Consider the following 22,661-nt stretch of genomic DNA (forward strand, 5'->3'; position numbering starts at 1 on the left):
GTTAACCCAATATGGCCCGTGAAGCCATAGCTAGAATCAGGCAGGCAACAATGTAAAATACAATTTTTTTTTACTCTTGCGAACATTGAAAGATTTTATAAATAGATAATTCCAAACATAAATGTCTATAGAGACAAATGAAATAAGTAAAACTGAAAATAAAAGTATATACAAAGGAAATTTTCTATTCTATTCTCCAAAATATAAAATTAGTATACCCAAAATGGGTCTAATAGACACTAAAACTGTGGACTCTACAGCCAATGTAATAAATAAAGTAGAAGTCCAAAATGCAGACTTGTTCTGGATAACCATAATACTAATTGTAATTGCATTAATTATGGTATCCAATGCATTAATAAAAATATACAAACTGCATAACAAGTGTCTTAAGAAACGATACCGTAGCACTGCTAACGGTATAGATAATATTTAAGGAAGATCTTTAATAAAGTCAATTATGAATGAAAATATGAGAAAAATTATATGAAAAAAAAAATAATAAATAAAAAAAAAAATATAAAACGTAATATTGAATTTATCTACATAAAAAAAAAATATATACAAATGAATAAATTTGAAGTTATGAGTATACCACAGCATGGACTGGGAAAAGCTTGTTGATCAGATAAAAGATCAAAATGAAAATTTCAGAAAATCCTATAAGTGCTTAACGCAAAACAGATCAACACAAGCTGTAACAATCAATAGGAATGCCCAAGTCTTGGTAAATAGTTATAATGAAATCAGAGAGTTGATCCAACAAAATAGAAAGAATTTGGAACGCAAACAGTGTGCTAAGGCTTTGAACCTACTGGTGACATTAAGAGAAAAATTAATATTTATAAAAAATAAATTCAGTCTCCAGATAGAAATTCCAACCATAGTAAACACCCCACTAAGAATAAATTTGAATGAAGACAGCACTAACTCTGACGAGGAAGATAGGACTATAGTCAAGGAAGACATTAAAGAGGAAGATCTTCACGATCTAACTATACCAGCAAAATTAATGCTGAAGAACGACGATAAAACAAATAACGCAGCCGACTCCGAAAATAACTTAACCATGGCAGAAGAAGCAGCTGCCATTAGGTCTTACATTAGGGAAGTCGCCTGCACAGTGCCAGAATTTGATGGGCAAAAGATCCATTTACAAAGATTCATTAAGGCAATCAAATTGGTAGACCTAGCTAAGGGACCATTTGAAGACATTGCAGTTGAGGTCATTAAGTCAAAAATAGTTGGCACAATTTTGAACTCAGTTGACAATGAAACGACAATTCCATCAATTATAAACAAATTGCAGAAAGTAGTTGTCGGTGAGACATCCAGTAATGTCAAAGCAAAGCTAGCAACAGTTCAGCAGAGAGGTAAAACTGCAACGCAATTTACCGCTGAAGTTGATAGCCTGAGAAAACTTTTAGAAGCTTCCTATATCGATGAGGGTATACCTCTAGAACATGCCACTGGTCTAAGCACCAAAGAGGCAATTGAAACCATGATACATCGTGCTGAGCACGAAAGTATCAAAACAGTACTGGAAGCAGGGACTTGCACCACTATGGATGCAGCGATAAGCGCATACATAAGAACGAGTACAAGAGTTACCGGTGACATCAATAAAGTGATGTACTTTAGAGGTAACAGACCCAATAGAGGATACGGAAATGCCAATAGAGGTAGTAACCGCGGTAGAGGCTTTAATAACAATAGTATTAGAGGCAACTACCATAACGGTTACCAAAATAACGGTTACCAAAATAACGGTTACCAGAATAACGGTTATCAAAACCGCTATAATGGAAATAATAACCGTTATAATGGCTATAACAGAGGCCGTTATAATGGAAACAGAGGCCGTAACAACAGTCAGAACAACTACAACAGAAACAATGCCAATGTACGAGTAATCCAAGAACAGGGAAACTCGCAACAGCCTTTAGGTACTCAGTAGAAGAAGATCGTAGAGTATACACCATCAATTATAATCTCAACATATTTTCTACATTCATTCATGCCAAAACAGGCGTAAAACTAGTTTTTCTACTTGATACAGGTGCAGATATCTCTATTCTCAAAGAGAACTCTGACAAATTTTCTAATATTCAAATAACCAATAAAATAAACATTCAAGGCATAGGCCAACAGAAAATTCAGTCTCGAGGACAGACTTTTATTGAGATACAGACAGGTAAATACGTTATCCCACACGATTTTCATTTAGTAGATAAAAACTTTCCAATACCGTGTGATGGAATAATCGGAATAGATTTCATAAAAAAATATAATTGCCAAATCGATTTAAACCAAGAAGAAGATTGGTTTATAATTAGACCAAACAATTTGAAATTTCCAATATATATTCCCATAGCATACAGCTCTGGTATTAACACAACGTTATTACCAGCAAGATCCCAAGTTGTCCGAAGATTAATAGTATCATCAAAAGATGATAACATTTTAATTCCAAACCAGGAAATTCAAACTGGTATTTATGTTGCAAATACAATCGCAACATCAAGTAATACATTTGTCCGAATTTTAAATACAACCGATTCCGACCAATTAGTCAATATGGACACTCTAAAATATGAGCCACTTTCGAACTACAATGTAGTTCAGGCAAATAGTGAACACAGAAATAAAACTGTCTTATCTCAATTAAAGAAAAATTTCCCCGAATTGTTTAAATCACAATTAGAAAATATATGCAGCGAATATATAGATATATTTGCATTAGAATCAGAACCTATAACAGTTAATAATTTTTATAAACAACAGTTGAGATTAAAAGATGATGAGCCAGTATACACGAAAAATTATAGAAGTCCTCATAGTCAAGTGGAAGAAATACAAGCCCAAGTTCAGAAATTAATAAAAGATAAAATAGTTGAACCATCAGTTTCACAGTACAATAGCCCTTTGCTATTAGTACCCAAAAAGTCAAGGCCGAATTCTGATAAAAAGAAATGGAGATTAGTAATAGACTATCGCCAAATTAATAAGAAACTTTTAGCTGACAAATTTCCACTACCGAGAATAGATGATATTTTGGACCAACTTGGTCGAGCAAAATATTTCTCCTGCCTTGATTTAATGTCAGGTTTTCATCAAATCGAACTGGATGAAGGCTCGAGAGATATAACATCTTTCTCAATCAGCAATGGCTCATATCGTTTCACGCGATTGCCATTTGGCTTAAAAATAGCGCCTAATTCATTCCAAAGAATGATGACTATAGCATTCTCCGGAATAGAACCGTCTCAAGCATTCCTTTATATGGATGACTTAATAGTCATAGGTTGTTCCGAAAAACATATGCTTAAAAACCTCACTGAAGTTTTTGGTAAATGCAGGGAATACAACCTAAAGTTACATCCTGAAAAATGTTCATTTTTCATGCATGAAGTCACATTTTTGGGACACAAATGCACAGACAAAGGAATTTTGCCGGATGACAAAAAATATGATGTCATTCAGAACTACCCAGTTCCACATGATGCGGACAGCGCTAGACGTTTTGTAGCATTTTGCAATTACTACAGACGTTTTATCAAAAATTTCGCCGACTATTCGCGGCACATAACAAGATTATGTAAAAAGAATGTTCCATTCGAGTGGACAGATGAATGTCAAAAAGCATTCATACATTTAAAATCTCAGCTAATTAACCCAACACTCTTGCAGTACCCAGACTTCAGCAAAGAATTTTGCATAACAACAGATGCAAGCAAGCAAGCGTGTGGCGCAGTTTTAACTCAAAACCATAATGGCCACCAACTCCCAGTTGCTTATGCATCCAGAGCTTTTACGAAAGGTGAAAGCAATAAGAGTACAACAGAACAAGAGTTAGCAGCAATTCATTGGGCAATAATACATTTCAGACCATACATTTACGGAAAACATTTCACTGTGAAAACAGACCATAGACCATTGACATATTTATTCTCGATGGTGAACCCCAGCTCTAAATTAACTAGAATAAGGCTTGAACTAGAGGAATATAATTTTACAGTAGAGTATCTAAAGGGCAAGGACAATCATGTAGCAGATGCGTTATCAAGAATAACCATCAAAGAGCTAAAAGATATAACTGGAAATATATTAAAAGTCACTACAAGATTTCAAAGTAGACAAAAATCCTGCGCAGGAAAAGAACAATTGGATTTGCAAAAGCAAACCAAAGAAATAGCTTCAGAGCCCAACGTATACGAAGTCATAACAAATGACGAGGTACGAAAAGTAGTGACATTGCAATTGAATGACTCGATATGTTTATTTAAACATGGAAAGAAAATTATTGCAAGATATGATGTTGGTGATCTTTATACTAATGGAATTCTTGATTTAGATCAATTTCTCCAAAGGCTTGAATTGCAGGCCGGTATATATGATATCAGCCAAATCAAAATGGCACCGTGGAAAAAAATCTTTGAACACGTTTCAATAGATAAATTTAAAAATATGGGCAATAAAATATTAAAGAATTTAAAAGTAGCGCTACTTAACCCGGTGACCCAAATAAATAATGAAAAAGAAAAAGAAGCTATATTGTCTACATTACATGATGATCCAATACAAGGAGGGCATACAGGCATTACAAAAACCTTGGCCAAGGTCAAAAGACATTATTACTGGAAAAATATGAGTAAATACATAAAAGAGTACGTAAGAAAATGTCAAAAATGCCAAAAAGCAAAAACAACAAAGCACACAAAGACTCCAATGACGATAACTGAAACACCAGAACATGCTTTCGATAGAGTTGTTGTGGACACAATTGGTCCACTACCCAAGTCAGAAAATGGTAACGAGTACGCAGTCACTCTCATATGTGATTTAACCAAGTACTTAGTTGCCATACCAATAGCAAATAAAAGCGCAAAAACAGTCGCAAAAGCTATATTTGAATCTTTTATTCTAAAGTACGGTCCAATGAAGACGTTCATAACGGACATGGGAACAGAGTATAAGAATTCAATAATTACTGACCTGTGTAAATATTTGAAAATAAAAAATATAACATCAACAGCTCATCACCACCAGACAGTTGGAGTAGTAGAAAGAAGTCATAGAACTTTAAACGAGTATATACGATCCTACATATCGACGGACAAAACCGATTGGGACGTATGGCTTCAATATTTCGTATACTGCTTCAACACGACCCAATCTATGGTACATAATTATTGTCCATATGAATTAGTTTTCGGTAGAACAAGTAATTTACCAAAACATTTTAATAAACTACATAGCATAGAACCAATATATAACATAGATGATTACGCTAAGGAGAGTAAATATAGGTTAGAGGTAGCATATGCTCGAGCAAGAAAACTTCTTGAAGCACACAAAGAAAAAAATAAAGAAAATTATGACTTAAAAGTAAAAGACATAGAATTAGAAGTAGGAGATAAAGTTTTACTAAGAAATGAGGTAGGTCATAAATTAGACTTTAAATATACGGGGCCCTATAAGATAGAAAGCATAGGAGATAATAACAATATTACGCTACTTACTAATAAAAACAAAAAACAAATAGTTCATAAAGATAGATTAAAGAAATTTCATTCATGATTGAATTTAAACTTATATTTTCCTTAATCATTTATACAAATTTTCCATACACTACGTATATTTTTATCTTTGCATTATAAAATCAACTATTGTTGTTCAAACAAAAACACAAACAAAATAAAAATAAAAATAAAATAATTTGCATTTAATAATCAAAATAACTTCACTAGGTTACGTTATTTTTCAAAAGGAGGGAGATGTAGTATGTGCCTATGCAATATTAAGAACAATTAAATAAAATAGCATATTAACTTATGGCAGCACTTTGTTGCTATGTTTATGTTTATGTTTATGCACGCAGTTAGGCCAGGGCGGATGTAACATGATCACCCACTCGAAGGCAAAAAGTATAAGTGCATGGTCAGCATTCACACGCCGACCAAATACATATTACATACGTACATACATATCTCGCTCTCCCGATAAGCCTAGATATATAAGATATACATAAGAACGCTGCTCCGCTGCTGGCGTACCCGGCAGCGCAGCTACGCGGATTAGCCTAAGTCCAAATATATAAAAAACTGTAAAATCAGAGAGAGACTCTGTAGACGTTGAGCTGACAGAACCATTTCTGCCTACTCTAAAATCAAAAGAAGAAATTGAATAAATATATGTCAGCCCGACGGCTGCCTTAAACTTAAAACGGACTTGTGTTCTTAATTGGAGTTCATCATTACAGTGTGTGTTTGGCCGTATGGTTGAATTATTAGATTGCCTGGAAAACTAGATGACCCACCTCCGACCTCTGGCTCCAGCTTTCCCGACGTATTCCCCATACCCCTCCAGCTACATTCTTTCACTTCCAAAACGGGCAAACAAAAGCTGATCCCAAGCTCCGTTGGCGCCTTCTTGCCAACTTAATTACTTTTGAAATAGTTGAGCGCACGCAAACACAGCACATCTCATCACTTTGCTCGACTGGCAAGCGAGGACAAGGAAAATTCATCAAGGGAGGGCGAGAAACGAGTGGGGGAGTAATGCATATTTCAGCTGCCCTGGCAACCGGAAGTAGGATTTCCTTTTCTCGATACAAGCCCAGAGGCAAACGGTTTTATTAATGAAGTTTTCAAGGTTCTGTTTCTTACCCCTCTCCATGCGATGGCACGTTCGCGGGGCTTCAGATCAATATTTATTTGTAAAACAGCTTTATTTTCTAGCAATCGAATAGTACGTTTGATGAATGTCTTTTGGTTTATTACTACCATGAGGCCTAATAACCTTCGCCCATTTAGATTCTAAATTAAAGCCCAACCAATTTCCGACATCGTAGGAAAGATCTGCAGCATCCATCCATTCTTCAAAGAAGTTCGTGAATTGGTGCGCGCATTTACTGGATTCCGGGAATCTCTGGCATTTGGCAAAAGAGTAGGCTGCAGGCTGTGTGGAAAAGCGGACAGATAAGTGTTCACCAGTTTAAATGTGAGCTCGAAAAAAATTTAAATAAAGCGCCGATTTTAGTCATCTCAAAGGAAAAGACTAGGTCTGAGAAACGTTCATTGTTGTCTGTTCATAATTAGAGAGGGAAAATCTCTCGCGTTGAGTGCAATTAGCGTGGGCATTGTCTGCAAACTCGCTGCAGGACACCACTTATTCTGCTTGGGAATTGTCTCTCCTTTCGAAAATAGATACAAAATTGAAATCTTTGATATTTTAAAAAAAAAGAGAGTATAGGCGAGAAAATGAATCTGTATCTATAACAAGAGAACTCTCGGGCTCCTTTTCAGCAAAATTCTTTTGACTGAAGTTAAGAGTATCTTTCCGTTTTCGCGGCATAGCTCCATTTTGCGTTGTGATTGTTGTTCCTCGCAAATTGTCCTAATCAATCAATGTATCAATCAATGGCGTTATGCATAGTTTTCCGAGGGCATTCATCATCGCTCGGACTGTTTTTGGGCGCTTAACTGGCCACGAATCCGACCCCACTACGCCCTCTAATGAAGGCCACTAATTGTCTTTGGCTGCCGGGCTTCTAGGATCACCAGTATCAGTGGCATCTGATTCACCAAACGATGTGGCATTATTTTGTATCGCTTTGCCACGAACTGGGAGCTGAGAAATATCGGTTGTGCCTGTACAATGTGTCACATGATTAATGTGCCTGGGCCGGTCCCTGTCTGTTGTTTGCTGTCGTTGGCTTTTTCCAGCATCATAATCGTACTTACGTAAAAACGAAAAAAGCTTGAGTTGAAGACACACTTGCACCAAAAAACATCAGTGTGTACACGCTAATCACACATTACGCATACGCACTGCTGGCATTTCCAAATATTTGATCCTCTTCTCCCAATACTTTTATTTTCAGGCCGCATCGCCGCGATGGGAGCCCCAGATTGCCGTTCTCTGTGAGGCCGGACAAATCTACCAGCCGCAGTATCTTTCCGAGGAGGGACGCTGGGTGACGGACCTTAGCAAGAAGACAACCGGTCCCACATGTTTGCGTGATAAAATGGATTTGCTTGATTACTGCAAGAAGGTAAGTTTGTGCCCCTTTTATCGGGTTGCAGCAAGAGCCAAAGAGAAGCCGCATGAAAAATTACTATTTCCATTGCACTTCGCATATGGAAAACTTCTCAGTTGCTGCTTGCCTCGTGCGGATTGCGCATACGCCATGTGGTCAAGTATGGGTGCGACGGCAAAATGTAATTTAATGGCCTGGCTAACGCTACAGAAACTCCAGGATGGAGCAGGGGAAACGCAGGGAAATAAAACCAATAAATCAAAAGCAGCCACCAATCGTGGGAAAGGGAGGGCGGGAAGCGAGCACTGAGTGGTCCTACTATGTGGCATCAACAATTTAATTTGCGCTGCGTTGAAAGCGTTTACATTGACACAACATTAAACGACACTTAATTAATTTTCCATTAATTTTCGTTTTTGCATTTTGCGGGACTTCTTCTTCCCGTTTTCTGTTTCACATCTCCCATTTCCGAAGTCGCATGTGTGTGTGTATCTTGCATCGAAGCCGTGGCCCCCCCGTCATCGCTGTCATAAATTGGCATTCCGCAGTCAACATTTTGTCCTCCGTTCCATTTCCTGAACTTTTTAATTAAATTTTTCTTTGCGCAGACGATGGCTAATGTAAGCTCAGTCTCCACTCACCTCCCACTCTCTTGAACTCATGCCTCCTCGGGATGTTGTTGTTACACCATCATCAGCTTCGTCAAATGCTCCATAATAATTGATAAATATGGAATATGGTAGTTGAGTGAATGGGTATCGGGCAAATGAAATCACAGCGGTCCATATGTCTGTCCTTGTAAGTTCGGATTGGGCATGTCCATGGCTATTTTGTTGGCCTGCGTTCAGAACAAGATGCCACATGTGTTCTGGTGGAGCTCTCAGTCCCAGACAAATGCTGCGCTTCGTCGGACGAGAACACGTGTTCGGGATGTGGTTTAAGGGCAGGTCGGGTGAGGTCAGACCAGGTCTGGTCGGGACCCAGTCCCCGGGGCGTCATCAATTCATCCATTCCCACACATCGCCGGCGTCATTACGATCATCTGTATGCAAATAATGAGCGCGGCAAGCTGTCAAAACTGTCGCATTTGATTCTGACATGCAAATTTCTCCCCCACTCCGTGTAGGCGGCAGGATTCCGATTTGAGTCCTCGGCTGTCGCCTGCAGTTGCTGTGTTGCCACAACGTAAATCGAAATAACACGCATACCCGTGTATAATGCATGTAAATGACAAATATTGTATTGGTTTTTCATTTGGAGCTCGTTCCATTCCAATGCATTTGGTTTTTCTTTGGCTGGCTTTTGTTGTCCTTGGTCGCGTTGATATTGTATGTAATTCTCGACGGCGGATTTATTCGACGTTGCCGCTATCTGTTATCCGTGCTGCCGCTCGCATATTTTATAATTATGATAATTTATTTATCGTGCTTAATTTACGTCGGTGGCAATGTTTTGCCACGTTTCTGCCCCCGATCACGCCGCAGGCTTCACTGGTTATAAAATCCAATAAAATCGCAATTAAGCTGAAGAGTTGCAGCCATCGAAACGAATGTGTTCCTGGAATGCCGCTTTATGGCTTTAATATGGGCTCAGCCAGGTTCAAATGTCCAGTGTGTGCTTTTTAATAACTATTTCCTCTGATTTCGCCGATTTAAGAAGGTTAACTCAGTCCTTGACGTCCATTTCCTTTGCATAGGAACTCGGGGACTAGGGACTGGGGACCGCAAGTCGATTGCGTTGTGCTGCAAAATGGGGAGCACGAGCACAGTGTGACGAGTGGCCAAAAAGAGCAGCTGACCAAGCCCACCTTGTACTTCAGGTGCACACAATCCGCCCCTGTCCTGCTTTTCGCCGCTGCTGATGGCATGAAAGGCCTTCAAACCTTCAGACCTTCAGATACAGCCACTACTGGGACAGGACCCTCGCAGGCCTCAGCCATGGAGTGGAATCACAGGGCGGAGTCCCTACTCCCCATTAGTGTCCCCAGTGGCCTCCAGTGGTGGGGTGGCTCCGGAAGTTGCACCTTAAATATTTTCGGCCCGGCCATTTTCGCTGTTTGCAGGCGGTTTTTGCACTCGCTTGATTCCGCTGCTCTCGCTTCGCAAATAAATCACGCCAGCACTTTTTCAATCGGACCTGTAATTTGGTTTCACCTTGCCGCTGCCAGGAAGAAATTAATTAAAAGCTTTTTGTTGTCCTTTTGTCCGGCTGCCCAACTGCCCTGGCCAGCGTGTTTGTATTTACTCATATAATTTTGTACCAATTTTGTGGCAGCGATGGGTTCTTGTTTTGGTTTCGTTTCAATTAGCCCCGACTCCTCCGCTTTTCTCGCTCTGCAGTTTAAACAGAAATTAATTCAAGCTGTGTTTCCTTGCAGTGTCATGCTTAAAAATGTTGTCCCATTCATTACACTAAGCCGGGAGTTGTTTCCAAAAAGAAAATATTCCGATACCTGCGGTGTTTGCCCGGGCTTATGAGTTAAATTACATCCGCTTCCAGTTGCCATCGTGGCAAAATCAGTGGCAGAAGTCGTCTAAGCTCTGGGTTAATAATGATAAGTGAGACTGTTTGGCGAGTGGCTGAAAATTGCGATTTGCAAACATAAATCGCAAGTAAATTCAATTAACTACTTGTGTCTGATATCGGGGGAACCGTAAGCTCATCTGCTACAGGTCTCATAAAGTGACTTGATCACGGAACAGAACGTTAATGAGAAACGCTTGTATTTGAATAGCGCCAAAAGCACCCTCCAATTTCCCTCTGTACCAATTGTGAGTGGAAGTGCGTTTGTGTGGGCAAAGAGTTCCTAGCTCGCTGCCCAAGAAAGCGTTCCAATGCACGTTGCTCGTATTAATTTCGCCGATTTATCTTTCGCTGATCGCCCAATTAAGGGAAGTGCTAAGCGCCTCTCTCTGCGCTTCTCACGTTGCCCTGTTAAGTTTCAACTCAGCCGATTACAGACCAACTAGCACTTGCGCTCCCATGCACGTTGCTTGTTTTAAATTCGCGGATTTATCCTTCGCTGATCGCCCAATTAAGGGAAGTGCTAAGCGCCTCTCTCTGCGCTTCTCAAGTTGCCCTGTTAAGTTTCAACTCAGCCGATTACAGACCAACTAGCACTTGCGTTCCTATGCACGTTGCTCGTATTAAATTCGCCGATTTATCTTTCGCTGATCGCCCAATTAAGGGAAGTGCTAAGCGCCTCTCTCTGCGCTTCTCAAGTTGCCCTGTTAAGTTTCAACTCAGCCGATTACAGACCAACTAGCACTTGCGTTCCTATGCACGTTGCTCGTATTAAATTCGCCGATTTATCTTTCGCTGATCGCCCAATTAAGGGAAGTGCTAAGCGCCTCTCTCTGCGCTTCTCACGTTGCCCTGTTAAGTTTCAACTCAGCCGATTACAGACCAACTAGCACTTGCGTTCCTATGCACGTTGCTCGTATTAAATTCGCCGATTTATCTTTCGCTGATCGCCCAATTAAGGGAAGTGCTAAGCGCCTCTCTCTGCGCTTCTCACGTTGCCCTGTTAAGTTTCAACTCAGCCGATTACAGACCAACTAGCACTTGCGTTCCTATGCACGTTGCTCGTATTAAATTCGCCGATTTATCTTTCGCTGATCGCCCAATTAAGGGAAGTGCTAAGCGCCTCTCTCTGCGCTTCTCAAGTTGCCCTGTTAAGTTTCAACTCAGCCGATTACAGACCAACTAGCACTTGCGTTCCTATGCACGTTGCTCGTATTAAATTCGCCGATTTATCTTTCGCTGATCGCCCAATTAAGGGAAGTGCTAAGCGCCTCTCTCTGCGCTTCTCACGTTGCCCTGTTAAGTTTCAACTCAGCCGATTACAGACCAACTAGCACTTGCGCTCCCATGCACGTTGCTTGTTTTAAATTCGCGGATTTATCCTTCGCTGATCGCCCAATTAAGGGAAGTGCTAAGCGCCTCTCTCTGCGCTTCTCACGTTGCCCTGTTAAGTTTCAACTCAGCCGATTACAGACCAACTAGCACTTGCGCTCCCATGCACGTTGCTTGTTTTAAATTCGCGGATTTATCCTTCGCTGATCGCCCAATTAAGGGAAGTGCTAAGCGCCTCTCTCTGCGCTTCTCACGTTGCCCTGTTAAGTTTCAACTCAGCCGATTACAGACCAACTAGCACTTGCGTTCCTATGCACGTTGCTCGTATTAAATTCGCCGATTTATCTTTCGCTGATCGCCCAATTAAGGGAAGTGCTAAGCGCCTCTCTCTGCGCTTCTCACGTTGCCCTGTTAAGTTTCAACTCAGCCGATTACAGACCAACTAGCACTTGCGTTCCTATGCACGTTGCTCGTATTAAATTCGCCGATTTATCTTTCGCTGATCGCCCAATTAAGGGAAGTGCTAAGCGCCTCTCTCTGCGCTTCTCAAGTTGCCCTGTTAAGTTTCAACTCAGCCGATTACAGACCAACTAGCACTTGCGTTCCTATGCACGTTGCTCGTATTAAATTCGCCGATTTATCTTTCGCTGATCGCCCAATTAAGGGAAGTGCTAAGCGCCTCTCTCTGCGCTTCTCACGTTGCCCTGTTAAGTTTCAACTCAGCCGATTACAGACCAACTAGCACTTGCGCTCCCATGCACGTTGCTTGTTTTAAATTCGCGGATTTATCCTTCGCTGATCGCCCAATTAAGGGAAGTGCTAAGCGCCTCTCTCTGCGCTTCTCACGTTGCCCTGTTAAGTTTCAACTCAGCCGATTACAGACCAACTAGCACTTGCCCTCCTATGCACGTTGCTTGTTTTAAATTCGCCGATTTATCTTTCGCTGATCGCCCAATTAAGGGAAGTGCTAAGCGCCTCTCTCTGCGCTTCTCACGTTGCCCTGTTAAGTTTCAACTCAGCCGATTACAGACCAACTAGCACTTGCGCCAACTATGCGCTGTCAGTTTCTCAGTTGCTTTCAACTTGAGAGGGAGTCATTGGGCAGAAGGACGTTCACCTGGTTACATATTCGAATATTGAATTGTAGTCTGACCTGAATGACCATCATTGCCAACAAAAAATTAAAATGAGTTCAGTAACTTCATGCTTCGTTAAGAAGTGCTGTACACTAAACTACTTTTGGATTTCTTTCAACTAATTTATAATTGATACGGATAAGAAACGGAATAAATTTAAGCCCAAGTGTTTCAAGTGTCGTAGGCTGGATGTTTTAATAAACACCGCATCGAGTCAATTACACAGCGGCTGTTGTTTGTGCACCATGGCGCCGACTGAAATAGTTCGCACATCATTTGAGCTTCAGTAGCACCCCATGTAATTACCAACCCATCTTCGTATCCGGACCCTCACCTGCCTCCTCATATGTGCTCTAATCCCGCGATAATGCCGCTGACAGGTGAGCAGATGAACAACTGAACAGCTGAACAGGTTGGCCACTCACCGTTAAAGGACACGAACCGAACTATATTTACGAGACGCTTTATAATGGCCGCATTGAAACCCACTGAGCTGGCAAAAAGTAGTTTAGTCGCTAAATAGTTTACCCCGCATCAGTCCTCCTCACCAACATCATCAGTCATATGGCTAAATATAGTTGGCCCAGCCCACTTGGCCCAACGGCCCCCACAGCCGCACATCCTGCCACTAAAAAAGACAACAAATGGGACCGGTATGCAGCTAGGCCGCTCGCTTAAGTGCCTGCAAATTGCACTGACAAGAGCGGGCTGAGACCTGGAGAGGTCGAATGGATGGTGCGAGTCCCTAATTCAATTGTTTCTAATGTTCCAGGACATTAAGAGTTAAATGCTTGCTTACACATAATGCCCATTAAAGGTGATGTATGTGCGCCCAGTCTGGGAGTCCTGAGCACCAGGACAGTGGATTCGGGGAGGTGGGCGTACGGTTGCCGGATGATGGTGCTTCGCAAGTGACCGTTCCATTTTGTGGCGCACCCGAAATGGGCATGTATAACAGCAGAGGAGAGCTTGTACAACTTAAATCAAGTCTCCATCAGCGTAAGATCAGCATCTGATCTATTCTGCATTAATGCTTTTGATTAGGAAGTTTCATACCATTGTACAATACATAAAGTTTTCCCAACTATGCTGTGTATTACAATACTTTAAGTACTGTCTTCACTACTTAGATTATCATCAACCCTGCTAAGCTGCTCCAGCAACAGCTTAGTTTGGATTAGGTATCCTGCAGCCTTGGGAACACAACCAATAATAATTGTGCTTCTGCAGCCAAGGGCATCTAAAATGCAGCATATTGTGCCGTTCGAGAAGTTCAAAATCAAATGAGCAGCGCACACAAAGCTAACTGAATCCGATTGGCGAATCGAGAAATCAAGCCAAGAGAGGTTGGTTGTCATAGAGCATACGTAATGACAAGGCCCCACCGTTCAATGCGTATCTGCTGGGACCAGCGGATGAATAGTGGGCGCAGTGGAACAGAGACGGATCAGAGATCCCTGCATACGTGTGTGCATCTATATAAATTCAACGCGCACTTGGATAGCACCTTGAATTCGGCTTGCTCCTGGCAAAACGACTCAAAGGACCTGGTGACATAAAAGTTTGAGAAAAAGCCTGCGAAAACGAAAAAGCCGCAAAAATAGTCCGGGGAACAATAACACAGCTCCTGGCCTTTTTGGCCCTGATGCCACCGTTGGTGTTTGTGTTTTAGTCCTCTGCCGTTCAACGGGGCGTATGGGAAATTATTTTTACAATTTCAATGTCAATATGATAGGCGAAGGCCGAGTGTCGGCGCACAGTCATTGAAAGGCTGCGTTCTAGCGCTAACAAAAAAAAAAAAATACGGGCAAATGAGGGTAGAAAAATAAGCGAGAAATACGTGAGGCTAAATAAGAAGAAATAATTGCGTATACGCCGCGTGGCCATGCTTCAGATGACTTTTGCGCAGCGGAAAAAGAAAGGAAACTGGAGGCGTGTCCAACTTAAATAAAAACAAGGCGAATAAAGCAGGAAAACGAGAATGCAAATAGAAAGTTGCCACAAAATGATTTGCCACGACACGTACAGAGCCATGGAGGAATTTCCCGAACCCGACGCAGTAGAACCAGGTCGGCCGGGGGAGCATGAAACACCACGTCAGTCCAACATTAAAAAATCATTTTCAATAAAGGGCTCCAGTCCGCCAGGTGTGCCGGTTCACCCAATCTGCTTCCTGCTGGAGACTCAACTACTAGCAGACTGCCCACCATCAGCGACCGGAGGGAAATGTTTAATAACAAACACTTACTTACCACTTCGGCTTCGTCCTCTTATCTGGATTTGTTTGGCTCGGGCCTTTGCATAACCTTAATTGGTTGTAGACCCCAACTTATCTCGGAAGGAAAAACAACAACCGTCATGATTGAATTAAAAAACAACACATAAGCTCAACAAATGATCGTACGAATATTGTAACAATAATATGTGTGGCACACAGTGCATGCCTTTTTACGTGCTTTTCAAATTGGATTTGCGATAAATAAACCAAATGTCTGCGGGCCACGAAACTTTCGCAGCAAAGCAAGCCAATAAACCAATGGTGGGAAATCCAATTCGTACAGCAAATTGGATAACAATATATACTCAAAAGGTCTGCGCGGCATATCCAATCGTTTTAACAATTAAAAGCGCGAGCAACTTTTTCAGTGACCGTTGTAGTCTATAATTTGCTCAATAATCCATGCAATTACAGCGCAATTAAAAGGTTTTTTTCAACAGTTTTGGCAATCCACTTATGCAGTTGGCAATGCAGTTTCATATTTTAAGTAATCGCATTTCAAATGCTGGGAAGTTTTCAGAAGTAAAGAAGTTATTAAATATAGTAAACGCGAAAAAGTGCTGGTGAAATTCGATCGGTTTTGCCATAACAAGCATACATATATACATATACGCAAGTCTTGTCTAAACGAATTCAATAGCCTGTTCTACCATTTGCTTAGAGCAAAAAGAACTTATGGAAATGTAGCCAACGATGTAGAAACGAATCTGAAGGACGTCGATGGCGATGACAATATAACCATTAATGTCCGCGCATTCAGGCCCGTCTAGTAGTTGCCTTGCTCAAGGATACTCGTGAAGCGTGGAGAGGGCAATAATGTCCGGTATTTCTATAATTATGCCGTGCGTGTATGTGTGTGTGCAAAACAAAACAATGGCGAAATGTCAAGTTTAATTGTTTGTCTGTCATTAGCGAACATTCACTCACATGGACGCATTCACACACCCACTGGGGCGGTGCAGCGATGCATGGATTTTTTGCTCTCTGTTTTTTCATGCAATTAGGTTAGCTGTGTGTGGGTTTGGTGATGGAGATGGAGATGGGGAGGGGGAGGGGGAGGGGCTTGGGTCGGTTTGGGGCTTGCCGAAACAAAAGAATCAAATGCTGTTACAATAACTTGCGCCGCGCTTATTTGCGAAAAACTCTCTCAAGCGAGCCACTTAAACAGCCTCACGCTCGGCTGAATATGTTTTGATTAAGCCAAGTATAACGAACACATTTCAGGCAGGACGACGAGCGGAATGAGTCCTGCGAAAGTGAGTCTCACTTTCCGCAGCCAACTGCCTTCTGGGTGGGTGGGTTGCTGCGTGCCGTCATAGGTGTGGGCGTGTGGACAAGAGGGTGTGTGTATCCATGAGCCTAGGGCTCGTTTATGTACTCCATCGAACGGTCTGGTCAGGCACTGGGCCATGAGAGTGACATGCTGTCGTGGGAGGTCCCCAATCCTATAGCTACACCCATCTCCGATGATGTGCGTGCCCCCACTTTCTAGTGCGAGAGGGTCCTTGGAGTTGCCTTGCCTTCAGTCGTGTCGCTGGCACGCACGCAAACTCCGAAACGAAATGAAAACACAACTGGGCGCACAGTGAATCCCCACAGGGACTCTTGTGGTGGCCTTATGTCTCATACTTTGGGGTGTTCCGATCTTTTGCCGTGGCCTGCCAGAACTTCAATCGATATCATCAGTGGCATCCTTTACATAAGCCATTCAGTCGGCTGGTTCATGAGAAACTTTTCTCTTAAGCGACCGCAAACTTTTCTGATTTCCAATAATTTGAATAATCCTTAAATTCCTTATTTCCAAAGTGTATTCAATATAACTGCCGTGCAATTACGGATTGGATATCGGTGGCATATGGAGTGACCAGCACAACACAAGGCCTGCCGCCCAAGAAACGCAAGCCCAGAAGTCCGGCAGTCGAGAATCACGAGGGACTGGGACCTTGGGCTTACGGTTCTCAGTTTGGCTTGACATGCATCAGCATCATTATTTTGTGCTTTTAATGTTTTATTTAGCCCGGTTGCCGACAGCCATCGCAGTGCGGGCAAACAGAGTGGTGGTGCAGATCTGTGTGTGGGAATGGGAATGGGTATGGAGATGGGGTCTGGTAATACCTGTGAGTGCGTGGGTGCTGTCTGACCGCCTGCGAGCGTTGCCTACGTGCCGTTTGCACTGAACTCTCGCCACTCTGTTCTCCTTAGCTCCCTCTCTCTCATGCTTGCCTGTGTGCCCCTCGTTTTCCACCAGTTCCAAGAGTCCACCGCTTTCCCTCCCACAGGAAGGGAGCCATTTGCAACGGAGCACTCAAACAGCAGTTAAAAAGGCCTCATTTGTGCCTGTGTGTGTGCAGGACGAATGTGGCGGGAACGAGGAAGAAGGGAGTGGGGATCCTGACAGAGTGTGTGCCACTCGGCACATAATTGTTTGAAACAAATGTTGTGCACACACTCACAGCGGCAGCAGCACACACTCATGTACCGCTGCTCCTACTCGTGCTCGTGCACCCACACAGACAAATCTGGGATATTTTATTAGGCCATTCAGTTAGTCAGTCATTTAGTCAGTCAATCAAGCTGGGCAGGCAATTAAACTTTCACTGCCCGCCGTCGGAAGCCAAAGGTAACAAGAACAGCCAGTCAGGGCGGCTGCCAAGTGGGGGAAATAAACACATCAAATGGCAAACAGCCTGGCAAACAAGTGCTGGGTTTAAGAAGGTATCGGTTCGCCGGATACCCGATGAAGGGAGGACGTGGGACTGAGAATGGCACGAACGTGGGGAAATCCTTTGAGATAGATGAAATTCATCAGAATGAATTCGCTTTCTTTTCAGGCCTATCCCAACCGAGACATAACCAACATTGTGGAGTCGTCCCACTACCAGAAGATCGGCGGCTGGTGTCGCCAGGGGGCATTGAATGCGGCTAAGTGCAAGGGATCCCACCGATGGATCAAGCCATTCCGCTGTCTCGGTAAGTATACCAAAAAACGTTATTGACCCAATTGAAAAGTATCACCCAGATCTGAACTGATCCACTTTCCTCTGCCTTGCCTCAACCATCCTTCATGCATCACCTACCACTCGATGTCGTTTGGCCTTAGAAGGACCATTCCAATCTGACGCCCTGCTAGTTCCCGAGGGCTGTCTGTTCGACCACATCCACAACGCCTCCCGATGCTGGCCATTTGTGAGGTGGAACCAAACCGGAGCAGCCGCTTGCCAGGAGCGCGGAATGCAGATGCGCAGCTTCGCCATGCTTCTGCCCTGCGGAATCTCGGTCTTCTCCGGAGTGGAGTTCGTCTGCTGTCCCAAGCACTTCAAAAGTGAGTACTGACTACATAAACATATTTTAAAATATATTTTAAAATCGCTACTTTTACTCATCACCCCCTCTTAGCCGATGAAATTCATGTAAAGAAGACCGACTTGCCGGTGATGCCGGCAGCTCAGATCAATAGCGCCAATGACGAGCTGGTGATGAATGACGAAGACGACAGCAACGACTCGAACTACTCGAAGGATGCCAATGAAGACGATCTGGACGATGAGGATGATTTGATGGGTGATGATGAGGAGGACGATATGGTGGCGGATGAGGCAGCTACCGCAGGCGGAAGCCCCAACACCGGTTCCTCAGGTGACTCAAATAGCGGATCTTTGGATGACATAAATGCGGAGTACGATAGCGGAGAGGAGGGTGACAACTACGAGGAGGACGGTGCTGGTTCCGAAAGCGAGGCTGAGGTTGAGGCCTCCTGGGATCAGAGCGGAGGGGCGAAGGTTGTGTCCCTAAAAAGCGATTCCTCATCCCCGTCTAGCGCTCCGGTTGCTCCCGCCCCCGAGAAGGCACCTGTGAAGTCCGAATCGGTCACGAGCACTCCTCAGCTGTCTGCCTCTGCCGCTGCTTTTGTAGCTGCCAATTCTGGAAACTCGGGAACCGGAGCCGGAGCACCACCATCCACTGCACAACCCACATCGGATCCCTACTTCACCCATTTTGATCCGCACTACGAGCACCAGAGCTACAAAGTAAGTCAGAAAGTAAGTGTTTACGTTGAGGGCGCAGGTTTATTTATCGATGCAACACAAAACGTATTCTAAACAAAGGAAGCCCAACAGCGCCTTGAGGAATCGCACCGCGAGAAGGTCACGCGCGTTATGAAGGACTGGTCCGATCTCGAGGAGAAGTACCAGGACATGCGCCTAGCGGATCCCAAGGCAGCCCAGTCATTTAAGCAGCGGATGACGGCTCGCTTCCAGGTCAGTCATCTTTCGTGTGACGCACTCATTTCCAGTCTCCCAATTCCCACAACTCTCTTACTCTCACTGTCTCTACTCATCACTATATCTCTGTCTCGCACCGAACCCCATCTCTGTCTCCCGTTGACCACCTGCTCCATCCTGTTGAATGTTTGATACATTTCAAAGCTATGTCTCTGCATCTGAATGTGTGTGTATGTGTACGAAGAGCTTCACTTGGCATGGGATTGATAACGAGAAGAGCCTTTCTGCTCTTTTAGTAACTACTTGATTTGAAATTAATTTCAGTCAATCCACATTCTTTTATTTTTAAAGAAAACAGACCGCTTTACTCTACGAGTAACGGGTGTAAAGATGATTGATTAGAGAAATTATTCACTAACGACCGAAGATCAGTACATCTGTGATAATTATTAATGAAATTGGAAATTACCTTTGCCACCTGAAGTCTCTTTAGTTATAGGCCTCATAAGAAGTATTTAATCCATATGTAGTATAAAGCCCACTTTTTTTTTTCATTTGAGTTATTTTCTGTTTCGCTTTTAAACACATTATCATGCACCCTTTAATTGTTTATAATCTAGCCATTATCGTAGCTCATTATATTCATATTTTTAATGCATCAAGTAGTTCTCATTGTATTATCTGCTTCTGTTTGCTGCACTGCGAGATCCAGAAATGGGTTAAGTAATACTGTTGATAAGGTGGAGCTTCCCATACCTCTGGATATCGTTGGGCAGTGTTTTGTGCATTTGTGTATCCATATGTATGGCAAATGGGAGCGAAAGAGGCATCAGATTGTAATCACAACAGCATTAGGAATACCAGTAACAATAACGATAATGCTGCTCGAAATCTAACCAGTTAACAAAGTACCACAACATCAACGAATCAATAGATCCAATATTCATATTACTAACATTGCAAGTGCTTTGTAGTCAAGCTGATTGGCATATAAACTAACTATAACTCGCTATAACTAACTATAAACGTATCCTTTATTTTAAATTTTTTGATTTCGGATCTCTAAAGATCGATCACCGAAAACAGACACGAACGAACGACAAAGCGACGATTTCAATTTGGTCCTTATCGACGGATGCTGTTTACGTAATCGCTGCGCATCCGCAAGCATTGCTATTGCCGCAAATAAATTGCATACATGTACATGTACATATACCATATCCACCATATACTATATCATATCATATCATATATCATATATGCCAAATATCATAGACCCTGATCCCGAAACCCACTCACAACCCGATCAGGACCTTTTCGCTCCCTCATGGCAGCACTAAAAGTTAACTACCTACTAAAAGTAAACACCCGACAAGACGCGCTACGCTTTCCCAACGCTTTCCTAACACTTTAACCACAATCCTTCTACGAGACGGTTACGAGTCGAGGCAATTTTTTCGAAAACTTAAGCGAGAATAACCAAAGTACCAATAGACTGATCGACAGCTGCAAATTGTTATCGATCGACGCAAATTCCCCATGCTGATAATCTTTCTCTCTTGGTGTGCAATACGTCTTTATATGGGAATGTAATTTTAGACTTCTGTTCAGGCACTCGAGGAAGAAGGCAACGCCGAGAAGCACCAGCTGGCCGCCATGCACCAGCAGCGCGTTTTGGCCCACATCAACCAGCGGAAGCGCGAGGCCATGACCTGCTACACCCAGGCCCTGACTGAGCAGCCCCCGAATGTAAGTAGATGCTCCGCCATGGAATTATCGCTTTCACGAGGTGGGCTAATTGCTTCAGAATTGACCGACAGAGTGTGCCCACAAATATTTATTGTCAAGGACCTGATTAGATAGATCGAAGCATTGCCATTAGCCCCCCCTCCAATAGATTGGCGGAAATGAAATCTGTGCTAACTCTTGTGATATCCTCTAGGCCCACCACGTTGAGAAGTGTCTACAGAAGCTGCTGCGCGCCCTGCACAAGGACCGGGCCCACGCCTTGGCCCACTACCGGCACCTATTGAACTCTGGAGGACCTGGTGGACTAGAAGCAGCTGCTTCGGAGCGTCCACGCACGCTGGAGCGCCTAATCGACATCGATAGAGCCGTAAACCAGTCGATGACCATGCTCAAGCGCTATCCGGAGCTCTCCGCCAAGATTGCCCAGCTGATGAATGACTACATTCTGGCACTGCGCAGCAAGGATGACATTCCCGGCTCCTCGCTGGGAATGAGCGAGGAGGCGGAGGCCGGCATTCTGGACAAGTACCGCGTCGAGATCGAGCGCAAGGTGGCCGAGAAAGAGCGACTACGGCTGGCGGAGAAGCAGCGCAAGGAGCAGCGTGCCGCTGAGCGGGAAAAACTGCGCGAGGAGAAGCTGCGCCTGGAGGCCAAAAAGGTGGACGACATGCTCAAGTCACAGGTGGCCGAGCAGCAGTCCCAGCCGACCCAGTCGTCAACCCAATCGCAGGCGCAGCAGCAGCAGCAGGAAAAGAGCCTTCCCGGCAAGGAGCTGGGTCCCGACGCAGCTCTGGTCACAGCGGCCAATCCCAACCTAGAGACCACCAAAAGCGAGAAGGATCTGTCGGACACTGAGTATGGGGAGGCAACAGTGAGGTGGGTCCTCTCGAGCTTGTGCACACCCTATTCTAGGACTAAGAACTCTACTTCGTTTTGCAGCAGCACCAAGGTGCAGACCGTGCTGCCAACGGTCGACGACGATGCCGTCCAGCGGGCAGTGGAGGACGTAGCCGCCGCCGTCGCCCACCAGGAGGCCGAGCCGCAGGTGCAGCACTTCATGACCCACGACCTGGGCCACCGCGAATCGGTATTTGAGCTGCGGCGTCAACTCGTGCCGCATTTGCCTAAAGCCTATCCCCTCTCTCTCTCTCCCCTTTCGTTGCAGAGCTTCTCGCTGCGCCGCGAGTTCGCGCAACATGCACACGCGGCCAAAGAGGGCCGCAACGTCTACTTCACGCTCTCCTTCGCCGGGATCGCCCTGATGGCGGCCGTTTTCGTTGGCGTGGCCGTGGCCAAATGGCGAACATCGCGCTCGCCGCACGCCCAGGGCTTCATCGAGGTCGACCAGGTGGGTTGTCAGGTGGGTCAGTGCTTCGTGG

At 43.7% G+C, this 22,661-nt stretch overlaps 1 protein-coding gene and 1 non-coding gene across 7 annotated transcripts in view, besides 1 other annotated feature; both read left to right on the plus strand.

The window, feature by feature from the left end:
* Window positions 1-6,261: part of a mobile genetic element that runs on past the window's edge.
* Window positions 1-22,661, plus strand: part of Appl (beta amyloid protein precursor-like) — a 48,544-nt gene that overhangs the window by 22,220 nt on the left and 3,663 nt on the right. Inside the window, exons 3-11 of one of the 6 annotated variants that reach the window (NM_001258522.2) lie at window positions 7,886-8,056; window positions 18,142-18,280; window positions 18,414-18,632; window positions 18,707-19,338; window positions 19,429-19,569; window positions 21,133-21,282; window positions 21,476-22,158; window positions 22,222-22,369; window positions 22,448-22,630. In NM_001258522.2, coding sequence (NP_001245451.1) covers window positions 7,886-8,056; window positions 18,142-18,280; window positions 18,414-18,632; window positions 18,707-19,338; window positions 19,429-19,569; window positions 21,133-21,282; window positions 21,476-22,158; window positions 22,222-22,369; window positions 22,448-22,630 — 2,466 coding nt within the window. Of the gene's footprint in view, window positions 1-7,885; window positions 8,057-18,141; window positions 18,281-18,410; window positions 18,633-18,706; window positions 19,351-19,416; window positions 19,570-21,132; window positions 21,283-21,475; window positions 22,159-22,221; window positions 22,370-22,447; window positions 22,643-22,661 lie in introns of all 6 variants that reach the window. The other 5 variants (NM_001258521.2, NM_001258523.2, NM_057278.5 and 2 more) reach the window with 5 other exon arrangements.
* On the plus strand, window positions 17,183-17,283 carry mir-4960 (mir-4960 stem loop). The gene has a single exon (NR_047723.1). It is a non-coding gene; the product is annotated as a mir-4960 precursor RNA (primary transcript).

Source organism: Drosophila melanogaster, chromosome X (genome assembly GCF_000001215.4).
Source record: "Drosophila melanogaster chromosome X".
Classification (NCBI taxonomy): domain Eukaryota; kingdom Metazoa; phylum Arthropoda; class Insecta; order Diptera; family Drosophilidae; genus Drosophila; species Drosophila melanogaster.